The 19,110-nt window shown below is 37.2% G+C and overlaps 1 protein-coding gene across 2 annotated transcripts in view; it reads right to left on the reverse strand.

Annotated features, from left to right (window-relative positions):
- Nucleotides 1–5,255: 5,255 nt before the first annotated feature.
- ACBD5 (acyl-CoA binding domain containing 5) overlaps nucleotides 5,256–19,110 on the reverse strand; it is a 33,887-nt gene continuing 20,032 nt past the window's right edge. Inside the window, exons 10-13 of one of the 2 annotated variants that reach the window (XM_065900765.1) lie at nucleotides 14,574–14,773; nucleotides 13,189–13,233; nucleotides 12,774–12,883; nucleotides 5,256–7,199 (exon numbers count right to left, since the gene is read on the reverse strand). In XM_065900765.1, coding sequence (XP_065756837.1) covers nucleotides 7,187–7,199; nucleotides 12,774–12,883; nucleotides 13,189–13,233; nucleotides 14,574–14,773 — 368 coding nt within the window. In that variant the 3' untranslated portion in view covers nucleotides 5,256–7,186. The remainder of the gene's footprint in view (nucleotides 7,200–12,773; nucleotides 12,884–13,188; nucleotides 13,234–14,573; nucleotides 14,774–19,110) is intronic. The other variant, XM_065900755.1, reaches the window with a different exon arrangement.

A 19,110-nucleotide genomic window follows, 5' to 3' on the forward strand; every position in this document is an offset into this window, starting at 1 on the left:
AAAGGGCATATATGACAAACCCACAGCCAACATCATTCTCAGTGGTGAAAAACTGAAACCATTTCCTCTAAGATCAGGAAGAAGACAAGGTTGCCCACTCTCACCACTGTTATACAACATAGTTTTGGAAGTTTTAGCCACAGCAATCAGAGAAGAAAAAGAAATAAAAGGAATCCAAATCAGAAAAGAAGAAGTAAAGCTGTCACTGTTTGCAGACAACATACTATACACAGAGAATCCTAAAGATGCTACCAGAAAACTAGAGCTAATGAAAGAATTTGGTAGTAGCAGGATACAGAATGAATGCACAGAAATCTCTTGCATTCCTATACACTAATGATGAAAAATCTGAACGAGAAATGAAGGAAACACTCCCATTTACCATGGCAACAAAAGGAATAAAATACCTAGGAATAAACCTACCTAAGGAGACAAAAGACCTGTATGCAGAAAACTGTAAGACACTGATGAAATAAATTAAAGATGATACAAACAGATGGAGAGATATACTATGCTCTTGGATTGGAAGAATCAACATTGTGAAAATGACTATACTACCCAAAGCAATCTACAGATTCAATGCAATCCCTATCAAACTACCAATGACATTTTTCACAGAACTAGAACAAAAAGACTGCACAATTTGTATGGAAACACAAAAGACCCCGAATAGCCAAAGCAATCTTGAGAAAGAAAAATAGACCTGGAGGAATCAGGCTCCCTGACTTCAGAGTATACTACAAAGCTACAGTAATCAAGACAGTGTGGTATTGGCACAAAAACAGAAATATAGATCAATGGTACAAGACAGAAAGCTCAGAGATAAACCCACACACATATGGTCACCTTATCTTTGATAAAGGAGGCAAGAACACACAATGGAGGAAAGACAGCCTCTTCAATAAGTGGTACTGGGAAAACTGGACAGCTACATGTGAAAATATGAAATTAGAACATTCCCTAACACCATACAGAAAAATAAACTCAAAATGGATTAAAGAATTAAATGTAAGGCCAGACACTCTAAAACTCTTAGAGGAAAACATAGGCAGAACACTCTATGACATAAATCACAGCAAGATCCTTTTTGACCCACCTCCTAGAGAAATGGAAATAAAAACAAAAATTAAAAAATGGGACCTAATGAAACTTAAAAGCTTTTGCACAACAAAGGAAACCATAAAAAAGCCAAAAAGACAACCCTCAGAATGGGAGAAAATACTTGCAAACGAAACAACTGACAAAGGATTACTCTCCAAAATATATAAGCAGCTCATGCAGCTCAATATCAAAAAAACATACAGCCCAATCCAGAAATGGGCAGAAGACCTAAATAGACATTTCTCAAAAGAAGATATACAGATTGCCAACAAACACATGGAAGGATGCTCAACATCACTAATTAGAGAAATGCAAATCAAAACTACAATGAGGTATCACCTCACACCAGTCAGAATGGCCATTGTCAAAAAAATCTACAAACAATAAATGCTGGAGGGGGTGTGGAGAAAAGGGAACCCTCTTGCACTGTTGGTGGGAATGTGAATTGATACAGCCACAATGGAGAACAGTATGGAGGTTCCTTAAAAAACTACAAATAGAACTACCATATGACCCAGCAATCCCACTACTGGGCATATACCCTGAGAAAACCATAATTCAAAAAGAGTCATGTACCAAAATGTTCATTGCAGCTCTATTTACAATAGCCAGGAGATGGAAACAACCTAAGTGTCCATCATCGGATGAATGGATAAAGAAGATGTGGCACATATATACAATGGAATATTACTCAGCCATAAAAAGAAACAAAATTGAGTTATTTGTAGTGAGGTGGATGGACCTAGAGTCTGTCATACAGAGTGAAGTAAGTCAGAAAGAGAAAAACAACTACCATATTGTAACACATATATATGGACTCTAAAAACAAAAAATGGTTCTGATGAACCTAGGGGCAGGACAGGAATAAAGATGCAGATATAGAGAATGGACTTGAGGACACAGAGAGGGGGAAGGGTAAGCTGGGACAAAGTGAGAGAGTAGCACTGACATATATATACTACCAAATGTAAAATAGCTATTGGGAAGCAGCTGCATAGCACAGGCAGATCAGGTCGGTGCTCTGCAACCACCTAGAGGGTTGGGATAAGGAGGGTGGGAGGGAGATGCAAGAGGGAGGGGATGTGGGGATATACGTATACATATAGCTGATTCACTTTGTTAAACAGCAGAAACACAACACTGTAATTTATAATTGTAAAGCAATTATACTCGAATAAACATGTTTAAAAAAAATAAAGGAGCAGTTCAAACATATTGTTTAGAACCTTGGAGGTAAGTACAAAACAATCACCCAATGTGCTGAAAGTAGTTGCCTCTGGGGCAGAAAAAAATGGCAAAGTTTTTAAGGAAAGGAATAGTATCCAGAGCATAAATGGTAGAAACTAGCTGTTGTTAAAAAAGAAAAAAAAATTTTTTTGGTACATTTGCAACAACATTTCCAGTGTCTACCTCTGCAAAAGGGATTTGGATTCTTATGTACTGATAGTGAAATAATAAACCCAGTCATTATTATTACCATCACAGTAGCTATCAGTTACAAAGTACTTACTGTATCCTGAACATTGTTCTACGTATTTTATACATATATTAACTCTATGAGGTTTTTTTTTTTTTTTTTTTTTTGCGGTACGCGGGCCTCTCACTGTTGTGACCTCCCCCAGGCTCCGGACGCGCAGGCTCAGCGGCCATGGCTCACGGGCCCAGCCGCTCCGCGGCACATGGGATCTTCCTGGACCGGGGCATGAACCTGTGTCCCCTGCATCGGCAGGCGGACTCTCAACCACTGCACCACCAGGGAAGCTCTCTATGAGGTATTTTTATCCACATTGTATACATACGAAAACTGAAACATAAGGTAAGGGACTTCCCATGATTGCAGAGAATTTGAACCTACACAGTCTGGCTTCAGAGCCTACACTCAGTCCTGACAATCATGCATTTTCTATACTAGTCAGGACTCTGGTTCCAAGTGTCAGAAACCTACCTTAAACTGCCTTAAGTAAGAAGGCAAATTTATTAACCCATGTAAACAAACTGTATAAACATAGGGGTAGTGTTTTCAGAATTAACTGGATTAAAGGACTTGAATTCACTGTTTCTGACCCTTGTCTAAGTTCCTAGGTCTAGATGTTGGCCTTATTATCTAAGGTTCCTCCAAGTGGCAGGATATACAGCCCCAGGATCTCCCTGGTAATAACCTTACAGCCTGTAATTCAAGGAGAAACAGAACACAACAACGAGATACCACTACACACCTATCAGAATGGCTAAAACCCAAAACACCGACAATACCAAATGCTGACAAAGATGGGGAGCAACAGGAACTCTTATTCATTACTGGTGGGAATGCAAAATGGTACAGCCACTTTGGAAGACAGTTTGGTGGTTTATTACAAAACTAAACGTAACTTTACCATGCAATCCAGCAATCAGCTCTTTAGTATTTACCCAAATGAGTTGAAAACTTATGACCACACGAAAACCTATGCACAGATGTTGATAGCAGCTTTATTCATCATTACTAAAATTTGGAAGCAACCAAGATATCCTTCAATAGGTGAATGGATAAATAAACTCTAGTACATTACTCTAGTAATCTGATACATTAATCAGTGCTAAAAAGAAATGAATTACCTAAATCAGAAGTCAGCAAACTACAGCCCATGGGACAAATATGGCCCCCTACTTGTTTTCTAAATAAAACTTTATTGACACACAGCTATAAAAACATAAAAATAAATGAGCTATGAAGACATGAAATTACATGGAGGAACCATAAATGTATATTGCAAAGTGAAAGAAGCCATTCTGAAAGGGCTACATACTGTATGATCCCAACTATGTAATATTCTGTGAAAAGGCAAAATGCTCTCTCTAGTTTCCTGAAATAAATCCAGAGAATAACTCTGACTGTTTCACTGATGGTCATACACCCCTTCCTAGGACTGTCACTGTGGTCAAGAGGAGAATGAGATAGACACTGGCCAGGTCTGAGTCACATGCCCATTACTGTGGCTCGGGGGGTGGGGCAGGATTACAGTGGAGGAAGAGGAGCTCTGTGCTACGGGGAAGGGCAAGGAGAGTGATGCTGTTATCAGGAGGAGGAGGGACAGGTGCTGGGCAGAGAAAATAACAATGGCTACACCTCGCCTGTATTATGTACGTATTTAAAAGTTCTTTTAGTTGTTTCTTTTGAAAAAGGAAAAGAACACTTACCGTTTTTCAGCTTGAAAAAGTGGTTCCACTGGGAAGGAGGATTAATGGAGAGAGAGAAGGTCAGTGGGAAAACAAGGGTTGAGAAGCAGAAAAGAAAAATAGATAAAGAAGAGAACTCAGTTAAGTGTATTAAAGGCCAAAAGACATGGCCTTTCCTGTGTATGGGCAAAATTAAATTTGTAAAATTATATCTATATAAACAATTTTATTCTTTAAATAATATTCTTTCTTATAGACAAAGATATAATTATGAGACCCAGTTCTAGCCAAGTAGATGGAGAAGGAGTATCCTGTGTGAGATTTCCAGGAAAGTTACTGTTTCCCTATCGGATAAGGATCTTTGCCTACCTGTAATGTAGACATTGGACCGAGATGTACAGCAGCCATTTAGCGAACAAGACAAGGCCCACACCCTAAAGATGACAGAACAGAAAGAACCTGTGTCCCTAAGGACATTGTGGAAGCACCTTACCAGCCCTGGACTTCCTACCTCTGGACTCCTTGTATATGAGGAAAAAAAACTCAAGCCACTGCAGTTAGCTTCCTATTACAGGCCCCAGAACACTGGTATCTTAATGTTACAAATAGCTAACATCACTTTTATCACTATCTGGAGAAGTTAAAAGTTATACATTTGTATTAAAAACATAAAACCTTCTACCATTTTCTACCTAAGACCAACTGTATGTATTTAACATGGCTGACTAAGGCCACACTGAGTGGCTACGGGAAGCTACCTATTTGGAGTAAGAATTGAAACTAAGATTTTGACACGATAAGTAACATTTTCAGCCAGATGACTAAATGAATTCAACTTCAGCCTGTTTCTGATTTTTATAAAATTACATGTAATAGCATGGCTTTATGTTGAACGAGGCACAATTACTTCCTATGAACCCCTACTATTTATTCTCATTTAATCCTTATATAATCACTGCACTTCTAACAGTAACAAGGAATAAAAACCATAACATTTTTCATTAACCTTTTATTTTTAACTTAATTTTACAATAAAGAAACAGAAAAGAAGTAGATCATTAAAAAAATACCATAGCTGTCAATTTTAAATGAGGTTCTTGTTAAACAAAGCAGTAACACTACATCCTATAATTACGTCTTTACTTGTATATACAAGAACTGTGTGCAAAGTGCTTTTCAAACTATAAAATAAGACTTTGGAATAGGATACAAATGGTTATCCCTAGGAATTAGTTACCTCCAACTGCTTGTAATGAATCACAACTGCTTACATTCTTACTTTGCATCTTATTTATTTATATACTAGGCGAAAAGCCACCATTTTCTGATACCAGATTGATAGCTAATTTTTAAAAATAACTCCAGACCCACAGGTCTAAATTTTATTTTTACATATAATTCAGTTACTGGCTTCATTTTTTTTCCCTAAATAAATAGAGGACAGCTTTTAAAAAGCAAATATTAGTATATCTCTTGAGACAGATACATTTTAATCAAGATGGGATTAAAAAATAAAAAACATCAAGTTACATGTAAGAAAAAAAATAAGGAAAAAAAGAGTCTTCAGAAAAGCAAATTGTATTCTTATACTTTTTTCTTCAGGTAAACAAAGAACCACCTCTAGACTAGGGATGGATTACTTTCTCTCTTATTGAGAACACTCTGAACACATGATGCTAAACCCAACATCACACATACCAAGAATTTAAAAAATTATCTGATACTAAACCTTTGTATCAGAGAAATCTTTAAAGCATAAGGTACATCTACATGAGCAGGGAGTTTTAAAAGGCATGCAGGAAGGATAATTCCAAACAAAGCCTTCAAGAATCTAAATTACAGTCTTCTTCTTAATCTACATGTGGGAGGTGGAGGAGAGACACAAATTTACATTAGTTGGGTATGTCTTATTCAAATGGAAGCATATGGCCTGCTAGCTTGCAGATCTCTCCAATACCCCTTGTGAAATAGGTGTATCTCCAATATTATACCCCGAAGGAAAAACTGAGGCACTAAGAGGTTAAGAGTCCGGTCTGTGTGGTTTACCAGTTGCAGAAAAGTGATTTTCATGTGTTTCCTCTTTGACCTTTGTAAAAACAGTATAAATAAGTTTTCATTTTATATTTCAAAGCACCCTATGAAGCAGAAACAAGATGTCCTCAGTTAAAGGAAAATTATTACAAAGGAATCCATGTATATGATTGAATACAAATCTTATTAATGATCTGCAGGTTCAGAACACGTTAAGCCCATTCTTCATCATTTCCATTAGCAGGTTATGTCTATTCTGTGAATCACTTGTAAAAACAAAGCCTAGTACATAGGGCTCTACTTTGTCATAATGATGCCTAAATACTAAAGTTAGAGATGTGCATGCCCAAGAAAGATTATGGGCAGCCCACAAAGTGGATGTGGAGAAGATTCTTCCAGTCGTTTTCTACTGAATCGCATGGTGGTTCAGTGACTAAGAAAGTCGATTTCATCTCATTTGAAATTCACTCCTGGTTTGCATACTTTCTCATATTTAATTTAGAAAATTAAAAATACCCAGTTATTAATCTGTTCTTATTATCACAACTGTACCTTGGAAAAGCAGCTTATATTTCTCTATGGGAGATAATCAGGTAAACATGTTACCAAACAATAATTAATAATTTAATGTCCTTCAAGTTCAAGGGTAGGGTAAATCTAAGTCTATTACTTATAACCTAGTTGAGATTGATTATTCAAGTATCAGCAATATTAGTCCTTAAAATGTTATCATTTGTGTAGTGCAAAATATATATATGTATATATGTACACAAACCAAACTACTGGACAACAAAAAGAAATGTAATCATCACAAACGAGGAGTTTCGTGTGAGCTCCACAATCTATTTCATCCCGAGGTCATCCAGGCCCAGTAGCCTTCTTCAGGAAAATATTTTCTTCAGTTCAATTTTCTTTGAAAAGAAAGGAAAAAAACAATGTCCTATGAGTATAAATACAACCTGAATATGAAACATATCGATACCAAAGAATTCGCTGATGGTAACATAATAATAATATTCAAATTCAAAATAAGACCATAAAATTACAAATGATCCTTATGAAGTTACTTCATGTCACTTAGAGCTCGATAGGAAAGATCCAACTGCAAGTGATGACATTACCAAGTAGTTTCTAACAAACGATTTAAATGTACATTCCTCTCACAGCTTCTAGATTCTCATCTTTTTCTAGTTGGCTATTCCACAGTTCAGATTTTTGCAAATTATTTCATAATTTTATCAAAATGGAAAGTTTTGAAACAAAAAAGCTTCATAAAACAACAGAAGGTTGACAGACACACAACCTGGACTGTTCATTTAATCAACACATATTATGTATCTGTTATTTTCCAGGCACTGTGCCAGGTACTGGAGATTCGGACATCTCTGAGGCAGGCTTTTAGCCCTCAAAAAAGCTCTCAGTTTAGTTGATAGGATGGGGATGGGAGGGACATATAAACCAGCAACTCAGATGTGTATAATCTGATGGTTTTACTGATAGCAGAGTGAGCTACCAGAGAAGAATGGGCTTGTGACCACAACAATCACATGTGATCTGAGTTCTGGGAAAGGACCCACAGCTGTAAAATCTCTATATCCTCCTCAGCATTCCAGATGCCAAAATGCCTGAAACTCTCTCATTACAAGTTTATTCCTCTCCTCTGTAGAAACGCCCTTATGCAACCTCCTTGGCAGGAATGATCTTTTAAATAATCAGACTACTCCTTATCCTTTGCAGAAATCTTATGTACACCTTGGCAGGAGGGACATTTTAAATAATCAGTTGGATTTTCACATAATAGGAGGAGATTACTCTGGCATGAAGAAAAACGGCCCCTGGAGGAAGAGAATCGTGGGTGGTTGTAAAGACTGCCTGAGTGAGACTTCAGCAGAAATGCTAGTTGGGAGGTGCCTGAACAGTTAGCAACACTTACTAAGAACCCACGTGATGCAGATTGCTATACAAGATTTACCAAATCTGTAGATTTACCAAAAAACACACAACTTGGGTCTATGAACCCCCCAACCTTCAACTGTAATAGGGAAATAGAAGAGACATAAGTCATTATCACCATCTTTGGAATTTTGGGATGTTTTCCAGGCACATAGTGAGCTCTTTCTCTCCTTTTATAAAAAATTAACTTGTAAAATGTAGGGTATAGTGCGATAAGAGAAGAAAAGTTACAGAAAACAGGAATAACATTTTGCCTTTCCCCAGCCCACTTAACTCTCTGCTCTGCCTGGACTGCTGAGATTCTTTCCCTGCCTCAGAAGCCTGGGCCTGAATTTTTGGTCCAGTATCACCTTCCCCAGGCTCCATCTGAAGAATGTTTCTCCTGAGACCTGTCCCACGCTATCCAGTTTTTATTAAATAAAAACTGAAAGCTCATTGTCTCTAAGGAAACCACCTACCAGCACATTTATGAACCTGGACAGACTGATAGAGGAAAGTGGTTAGAAACATCCTTTCCTTCAAATTACAGGCAGACCTTGAAGATCATGCAGGTTTGACTCCAGACCATCGCAATAAAGCTAATATCGCAATCAAGTGAGTCACACAAATTTTCTGGTTTGCCAGTGCATATAACAGTTTACACTCTACTGTGGTCTATTAAGTGGCAATAGCATTATGTCTTAAAAAACTGTACATACCTTAATTTAAAAATGCTTTATTGGGCTTTTCTGGTAGTGCAGTGGTTAAGAATCCGCCTGCCAATGCACAGGACATGGGTTCGAGCCCTGGTCCGGGAAGATCCCACATGCCTAGGAGCAACTAAGCCTGTGTGCCACAACTATTGAGCCTGCGCTCTAGAACCCACAAGCCACAACTACTGAGCTCACGTGCCACCACTACTGAAGCCCGCACGCCTAGAGCCTGTGCTCTGCAACAAGAGAAGCCACTGCAGTGAGAAGCCCACGCACTGCAACAAAGAGTAGCCCCCCACTTGCCGCAACTAAAGAAAGCCCATGTGCAGCAACGAAGACCCAACGCAGCCAAAAAATAAATAAATAAAAATCCCTTAAAAAAATCATTAAAAAAATGTTTTATTGCTAAAAAATGCTAACCATCATCTGAGCCTTTGGCAAGTCATAGTAGCAACATCAAAGATCACTAATCACACATCACCATAACAGATATAATAATAATGAAAAAGTCTGAGATATTTCAAGATTTACCAAAATATGACACAGAGACATGAAGTGAGTGAATGCTGTTGGGAAAGCGGTACTGACAGCCTTGTGACAGGGTTGCCACAAACCTTCAGTTTGTAAAAAATGCAGTATCTGAGAAGTGAGGTCTTTGTGTAATAGATTAAGAATAGTCTTGTGGACTTAAAAGGTCTGCTTTCAGGGAATTCCCTGGAGGTCCAGTGGTTAGGACTCGGTGCTTTCACCACCGTAGGCCTGGGTCTGATCCCTGGTTGGGGAACTAAGATTCTGCAAGCTGCCGCCCTGCGGCCAAAAAAAAGAAAAACTGGCCTGCTTTCAGTATTTAACTCATGGATAATTTTAATAGCAGAATGACCAGGTTAGGTAACTGAGGGGAGGTAGTACCATAGGAGGCTGTTCAGGGTCTAATTTTGAACAGGTCTGCAGATGATACTCTTCATAGCACATACAGAAAGAATGTTTTTCAGATCCCCTGCAGAGTGATATGAGATCTCTTTTACTTTTAAATTTATATTTTTCTGATGTAAGCTATTATATATAGAATGGATAAACAACAAGGTCCTACTGTATAGCACAGAGAACTATATTCAATATCCTATGATAAACCATAATGGAAAAGAATATAAAAAAAGAATATATATATTTGTATAACCGAATCACTCTGCTGTATAGCAGAAATTAACATTGTAAATCAACTATAAAAAAATTTATATTCTTCTATACTGGGGAAAAAAGAATCAAGCAGTGGACCTTAAGTATTACTTTTCATGTAAAAAAAAAATTTTTTTTTAAAGCTTACCACAAATAGATAACCACTTATTTTGCATGTGTATAGGATTATCTCAGTGTGTGTTTGCATCCAGATGTTAAACAACATCAAAGCTTCTCCATGTCACATGGTACTTCGGCTGCCATCCTGCCAAGAGTGGGCCTTCAGCCAGGTATTCAGCACATATTTATTGAAAGCCTAATACATGCCAGACACTGTGCTAGAGGATGAGGTACAGGGTGGGCCCTGTTATAAGTAGGGCACACCCTCTCCTGGTCACACTTTTCCTATCCTAAGAGGATTTCTAAATCTTTCTCTTCATCTCTAACACAGACCTGTCTTCTCTAAACCATGCACAATGTTCTCTAGTCTTCTTTCCTATAACTGTCAGATTAAAACCTGTTAAACACTGCCAGATTAAAAGATGCCTAAATCCCCTCAAGCCAAAACTTATTTCCATCGCCAACCCCAGTTGACTCCTTACATATATAAGTAAACAATACATAAAAACACGATGTCTCATCAAAATGCAGTTGCAGAGCACTAATAATTTACAACTTTGAATGATTAAATACCTAACATACATTGGAAAACTGGATAAAGATTCAATAATAACAAAGTAGAAAATTATGAACAGAGAAAAGTTTCTCCATTCAGAGACATCTGTCAACAACTGGAAGGAATACTTAGGAGAAATGGCATATACTTTTACAAGTAAGGAACATTAAACAAAAATAATAATTTTAGAAAAACTGCCATTTTCCGTGACTGCTGAAGCAAAGTACAGTTTGTTTTTTCAGTCTTTAATAAACTGACAAGCTGCTTTAACCTTAAGCATGAAATAAATTATTAATGGAAGTAAACTTTAAGTTTTTTTGTTGTGTGTTGAATTTCTCTATTCTCCAATCCCCAACTTTCTACAAAGGAAAACATGAAAAAGAACTTTGAAATGCATTGCAAAACATGTAAACACCTCCCATTAGCACCACTGTTGCCAGCCGCTTAAATCCAGTATAACCACATATTGAAAAAAGGTTTGGTTCTTTTTTCCTCCTATTATCACGGATATTAGGATTTAAAACACTGTATAGCACCCAACCATCACAGGAGAAACACAAAATGTGTGAAAAAAGAAAAGAAAGGATTTAAATTAAGGTCTATATCTTTTTTTCCCTTTTTTGGGCCATATCATGCAGCATGCGGGATCTTAGCTCCCCAGCCAGGGATTGAACCCACACCCCCTACATTGGATGCGCGGATTCTTAACCACTGGACCATGGTCTACAGTCTATATCTATAGATATAGTCCCAAGGTCTGTATCTTAACAGCTGAAATAACACATACACAGATGGCTTAGAAAGGGGATAAATGATACTGAGAAGGCAACTTAGGCTTCTGAAATCCCACAAAAGTTTTTTAAGTGAGCAAGAATATTCCAAGAACATTAATGTACCAGAAAACGTATTGAGTTCATTTGTGAACATACACCAAACAGTCTTAACATAAGCAGAGAACAAGGAAGACTAAACCAAGTCACCTAAGGCCACATGCCTTTCCTTTCTCTACTATAAAGCGTTCTCACTGGGGCACTCAGTGTGCTGCTTAGCCCTTTGACGCAGGAGAAGGGTAAATGTTTGGTTTTTGCTTTTGTTATCACGTGCAGTAATTAGAAACGTGGGTTCTTTGGTAGAGGACCAACAGACCTATAATTATTTAAACTTGTAGATTTTTTAAAAATGTGTTTCTACTGCACATATGTAAGAGAGCACTTAAAATCTTACCACCAAATACCCTATCTCTTTTCCCCATCTGTTGTGACTTAATGGCAAATGGTGATGAAACACCAGAAACATAATCAGTGAGGCCACGAATGACAAATATTTGTCCATCTGCCCATCCAGGGAAAGTAATTCAGTTTACATAGTGTCCAAAAAAATGCTTTTAACGATTTTCTTGAACCCAAGAGTTTTGGCCTCAGGTTATTCCTCATCTAGACAATCTCAGAGCACTTGCAAGGATTCGAACCTATTATTCTCAGACTTATCTGAGTTATTTCCTGGCATCCAAACGAGTTCTGGCCCTCAAATTAGAATAAGCCCTATTTCTAGTCAACCACCAGGATGAACATTTTCTGAAATGCCAATGTCTATATTTCTAAGGTATAGAGAGCATGCAGGCATTATTAGTTTTCTTATCTGTTGTCCTTTAATATTAGCAAAGGGCCCCCCCAAAAAATCATACTTTCAGAACACTGTTTCTTCATAAGACATAAAACTTAAGCCTGTAATCATTTTCTTGCTGTTGCATAAATCAAAGGTGTAAAAATACATCAGATGCTCTCAAGTGAAAAAATTTTAATCTAACAAGTATCTAAAAACCCACTAGGTATCATTTCCAAGGTAGTTTCAGTCTCAGGATCAGTACAGAATGCTCAGTATGACTACCTATAAAATGGACCTATCTCCCTAACTGCCGCTGAAAGCTCTGTCTGCTATAGATTCTAAGAGTTTACATACCACTTTGAATTATAAAACTATCATATTACCTTCTCCTTCTTTGGTAATATAAATGCACTAACCACTGGGCAATAAAAGGCCATATGATAGCAAAGATTAATGCACCAGGAGACATCTCGAAGGGCCACCAAGATGGTCTCTGAGAAAATAAAATAAGCTGGTCACCAATCTATTACATATTGCACATATAAATTTAAAAAACACACCATAATTTTGAAACTATATAACTAATAATAGATCTCACTCCTGCTAAAGGGAGGGAGATATTTTAGAGCATAATTCAGTAAGTAGACTTTCAGACTTAGTACAAAACAAATATATTTTAAACTTCAAAGTTCTAAAGGGTAGATTTCATTTGGAATACTTTAAGGATGTCATATAATCGAAATTTACTGTAACTTATTTGAAACCCTGGCACTTAGATTTAAGATAAGAATTTCTTACCGGCGAAGGGGGCTGATTACCGGTCTGTAATGCTGATGATTTTGCCTATCAACACAAATGAAACTGATTTAGCTTTGACAAAAAGAAAAAAAAAACACAGTAATTTTTTCTATTTCCTATCTTTTTTTTTTAAAAAGGGTGAAATATTGGATTACTCTCGATTTTTCTGCTAACTATGCTTCGATTATCCTGAAACTCACAGTGACCAAATTAAAAGTCCCTAAAATTCCTAGCCAAATAATTACCTCTGACATTTTATAGTTCAAATAATATAAAGTTATCAAAATAAAACCTCAAATTAATCAGAACCATTACTTCTTTTACATTCTTATTAAATTACTTACTCAACATTTCTTATTAATTCCTTGATTTCCATATAAACTACCAACTTACAAACACATTTGAGAACTATAGCCTTGATTATTAAAACTGTAAAAGTGTAAAGATTATGTGAACAATATCCAAATATCTGTTTTGGAGATTCCTGATAAGCTATAGCAAACCATAGTGGAGGTCAAATCATAACTCTACATTTCTCTCTGGCTTGAAAGTGTTGAGCCTAAAACTAATTTACCGTAAAGAATGGGTAAGTTAGTGTATTACCTCCACAGCATTTTAAAAAGAGGTCAAGATAGAAGACAACGCTTACTACAAAAGGATGGCCCTTCAATGGTGAACCCTAGGACATTAGCTGTGGTCTCTATTAGTGCCACAAACTGCACTGTTCAACACTTATTCTTCTCGGGTTCTTCTTCCTGTCTCCAACATGGTACTGCTAATTTTATATGCTGAAAAATTCCAATTATTTTAAGTGGTATTTGGCTTTTGGGTCAGTCTTTTCTGAAATAATATTTTCAAAAGTAGATCCTTTTAAAAACCATTAAACTCCATTGATGTGTGTAAATCAGATTATTTTTAAATCTAACAGCAGATATTTATTGTGCCCCCTCCTTGGAACAAGGCTCTGTCCTTTAGTAGCAGTAAATAAAATAGTATATATATAGTCCCTACAATCACGGTGTTTATAGTCTAGCAAGAAAGACAGATATTAAATGCACATACCAAAAAATCACACGTTTAACAAGAAAAAGCATTTTGTAAACTGTTACTGTTTAGCATTTTGTGGATCCAGAATTTGTCTCTTTCTTAGCAAAACCACTCAAATCAGTGTATTTGAATATTCTTCTCATTGGAACACATCATATACCTCTTGATAAAACATAATCTGAGCCTGGTTCCCTAAACATATAATCTTACTTAACTGCTAAAATAAGCTTTGGGTATCATTTGTATGGTTCATTTAAATCAGATTAACACAGATCCCAATTACACACTGTTTGATGGGATCAACGGCAGATGAAGACAAGACAAACGAGGAAGGCTACCTGCGATGCCGTCAGTGTCTCCAGTTTGTGGAGTCTCTGAAGGACGTTCTGCATGTCTTCCTGCAGGCGCATGAGCACGAGAGCGATCTGCTCGTTGAGGCTGCCCCTCGACCCTCTGTCTGAACCCCAGCGTTCCCCATCACCTCCGCTTCCCACTTGCCGACCTTTGCTTCCTTCACTCAAATGTTGCATCCTGTGCCCTATTTTAAGAGAGCAAAATAAGTTAGTTTTAATCACTCTTAGAAAAGTAGAAATGGTGGGGTGTCTTTTGTGTTTTTTTTTCATTTTTCCTCTATTTCTTTGAGATCTAAATCTCCAAAGTAGAGTGGAAGCAATCAGGAAGTATACAAAATAAACTATCAAAATCAAAGAAGTTGACACAGGTATAAACTTCTATTTATAGTCTTAATTTTTTTTTTTGCTAAGGTTTTATAATGTACCTAATATACTAGTACATGACTCAATGTATATAATACGCAAATAATATACATATTTGGGGTACATTCTTAAAAATTCTTCACTAATACAGTAACAAGATTGAAAAAATATGAGGCTGTTTCTTTGGAGTATTAAAAGCTACACTAAATAGCCATGTCTTCCTATTTGATCACTGTAAGCCTCCCAAAAGGTTTTTAAATGGTTTTTCTTATAAATTCCATTATACTTATATTGAAATCTCACCACTATTAACATTTTGTTGTCTATCCATACGTTCTTTTCTCTACGCGTATATTTACAGAATTGGCATTACGCCTTATATGTGATTTTGTGTCCTACTTTTAAAAAATATTGGGCTTCCCTGGTGGCGCAGTGGTTGGGAGTCCGCCTGCCGATGCAGGGGACACGGGTTCCTGCCCCGGTCCGGGAAGATCCCACATGCCGCGGAGCGGCTGGGCCCGTGAGCCATGGCCGCTGAGCCTGTGGCGCAACGGGAGAGGCCACAGCGGTAAGAGGCCTGCACACCACCAAAAGAAAAAAAAAAAAAAAAAATATATATATATATATATATATATATATAATGAACATTTACGTGCACCATTAAGTTTTACTCCAATTCCAAAAACACTGAAACAGCTATATGAATTCACTAGTAAGACCATGAAATAATTTACTCAATCATTTTGCACTTTTAGATAGTTAGGGTGACTCCAAATTTTTGCAATTACAAATAACATTGCAATGGATGTCTTTGTATATAAATTCTTGTCCAAATTTCTGTTGACTTCTTTAGGTCAGACAAATTCAAAGAAGAATTCCTGGGAAAGGATAACAATTTTGTTGTGGTTCTTAATGAGTGTTGCCAAGTTATTTTTCACAAAGGCTGAAACAGTTTTTTGTTTGTTTGTTTGGCCTCGCTGTGTGGCATGCAGGATCCTAGTTCCCCAAACAGGGATCGACCCTGTGCTCCCTGTACACACCAGGGAAGTCCAAAACAGTTTTATATTGCAGTATGTAAAAGGTACTACTATGTTACCTTACCCTTGCAGAAATGGAACATCACAAGTTTTACATGCTTGCTAATATAATACATAAGTTTTGTTTTAAATAATAAACAGAAAATTGTCTACCTCGTTGCCCTTTTGGCATCCTGGAACCCTACAGAAGCAGGATTCCCAAAACTGAACTTGCATCAAGCAGTGTTTGGGGCTGTAAGAGAAATGGAATTGGAGCCATCTGCCAAGTTAAACCCCAAAGAGTACACTGAAATGCTCGATGCCATTTTCAAGAAGACCTCTACTCTTGTATCGAAAGGAAGTAAAATTTGAAGTGGTCATTCCTGAACTCAGCTATTGGTCTGGAATTTACACAGAAAAAAAAAGTGGGAAGTTGAATTTCAGGCTTAGTTTTTTCCTGCATCTTTAAAAGCTTGACATATTCTGTGATGGTCTATCAGTGGGTTCTGATGGTGCCAGAGAACTACTGCTGTCTCTGCTCACTTTACTACATCCTTTGTAATACTCAGTGTTCAAACCGCCTTCACAAAGACAGGATATCAGCCCATTCCCCTGTACGGGCCCCTGTGATTTCTGGGAGCCGTAGAGAGCTGTAGGTGAGTAAAGTCAGATTTTAAACAGGAAGCGTTTCATATAAACAATTTTGTTAAATTACCTAAAGAAAGAAACCTGAATCCAAGGTTCTAGTAATACGTTGTGACCTTTTTCTTAACTAAATATTCACAAATTTGTATTTTTTCTTGTAAAGAGGGGCCCTCCGCCCAAACTGTATAAGCTGCCTTTCTTCAATAAATGAATGACTTGCATTTCTGCCATGTCAATTCTCTTCTTTACTGTTTCTAATGTATTTATAACTTATATAACATATGACTTATGCCTCCAATTTTCCCCCTACCTATGCAATTTCCTTTTATTAGGCCTTATCATCTCTGCTTCGATCTCCTATTTGTAAGTGTTTATATTTTTTTTATTGAGTGAGGAATACTGGTTATCTAAAATGTTCTGTTTTCTGGCATATATATTCTTCCAAAACAGATCTTTTGTTTGCATCCTAAGTGCCTTTCCCCCTCTCCACTCTCCTTTTTATTTTATTTTATTTCTACATAGTTCCCAGGTCAGTTTTTGTCAGCTTGTTTATCTATGACACAGGCAACTCTATCAATCTACCTAAATAGAGTGGGTTTCCTGCCACATTGACATTGCCCCAATGGTATGTCGCCCCAGACCTGACCTTGTAGACTTGATATCATCAGTGTCTGCTGCTTCTATATTAGGCTCTTCTGAGTGGGACTAGAGGTAGGGGCTGAGGTAACAGGGGAATTGTTTTCTATTCTCTTTCTTTGTACATTGTGAAATGCCCTGTGTTGGGGACTTTTCCTGGATCAGCGAGATATATATATATATATATATATATATATATATATATATATAAAATGACATATATATTCAAATGATAGATGGCCTTATATTTCAGATCCTTCCTCCATATAAGAGGCCAGATGGCCTTTGGCAGTGACAGAGAATTATCACTGAGCAATTATCTCCCCCTGCCTCCCTCAGTGTCCTCAAGATCAGAACTAGAAGAGGGAGGTCATGTCTGAAAGCAAACCCCAGTTTCTTCTAGCTCTGGCTGTGGTTCTTCTTGTCCCCAGGGGAAGGGGAGATGGGAGGGTATGTGAAATTCGGTGAACTGGACACTAGGCTACCCAATCCTCCTGTATCTTCTCTTTTTTTTAAGCCTCTGTGACAAGAGGTGATTAGTTCCACCAGATTATGCCCCATTCTCCAGCCTCCTTCTCAACCAGAGGTGGAAGAGAAAAATAATAACAAGTCTTGCACTCATTCTGGCTGTGTGTCCAAAAGAGTTCCAGAAGGACACTCTGAGTCTTCACCCTCGAGCCACTATGGCTTCCGGTCTGCTTCCCACTAAATTGAGAGGTTTTTTTCAAAATTTCATTGACTCACCTTCATTCTCACTGTTTCTATAGAGAACAGAACTTCCTATCGATTCTAGTTTCTTTCTAATTGTCCTGTCTCTGTGATACTTTGCAAAGTTTATGGTATGAGGATGAGTCCCTTATCTAGTTGCTGTTGCCATATTCCTTGATATTTTTTTCTTCTTTTTTATTCATTTAATTAGGTTGAGGGCGGGACATGTTATGACCATCATACACTTGACTATCTTACCCTAGGGGTCCCCAGAGCCTGCTTTTTCCCTACTGCTTTATAATATGCTATCAAGATTTATTAACCTATCCTATATTCCGAGCACATAAAAGTCCTGGCAAAAGGAATGCGTGTAAAAGTGTAAGGATATTAAAATAATATAGTATTCCACTAATTAAAGTTAAATGTGAATTATTAGGAAAGACTCCCCCAAAGCACTATTTTTTTCCTTTAGGTTGAATTTTGAATGAAGGGATAGTCAAATATCAACAAAGAAGAGACAAAAGACTATGCCAAACGATAGGAAAGACATAGACATGGAAGGGGCAAGCCGGTGGTGGAAGTGGGAAGATTTTCTTTACTTATTTGAGGTAGATGCTAAAAAGGAGAGTGATGAAAACATGAGGATGATAACGTCAGGAAGAGCAAAGGACAGGTTGAATCAAGTTCCATGTGAAGGTGAGGAGTGTAGGCTTTATAGGCAGACCTATATATATATATATATATATATATATATATATATATATAGAGAGAGAGAGAGAGAGAGAGAGAGAGAGAGAGAGAGAGAGAGAGAGAGAGAGGCATATATACAGACAAAAAACACTGTATATTCTTCAATAGGAAGAATGTGTCTTAGTAAAAAAAAAAAACAAAAGAAAAACAGAGAGATTATCCTGATCACTTTGAGAATGTATTTACTTAGAAAATAATAACAGTCATACAAGCTTAAGAGGTTTCTGAATCAGTGAAAAACGAAAAGCTTGGCCTGGCTATCAAATTGGAAAGGAAGACATTAGAGAGAATGAACTACAGGTTTATCTGATGGACCAAATGTAGAAAAGGGGAGACAATGGTGACAATAAATAAGAAATACAGTCCAGAGTTTCTTGCCTGGGTGTCATAAGGGTAACAAGGAA

The sequence above is a fragment of the Phocoena phocoena genome, chromosome 2 (assembly GCF_963924675.1).
Source record: "Phocoena phocoena chromosome 2, mPhoPho1.1, whole genome shotgun sequence".
Taxonomy (NCBI): Eukaryota; Metazoa; Chordata; class Mammalia; order Artiodactyla; family Phocoenidae; genus Phocoena; species Phocoena phocoena.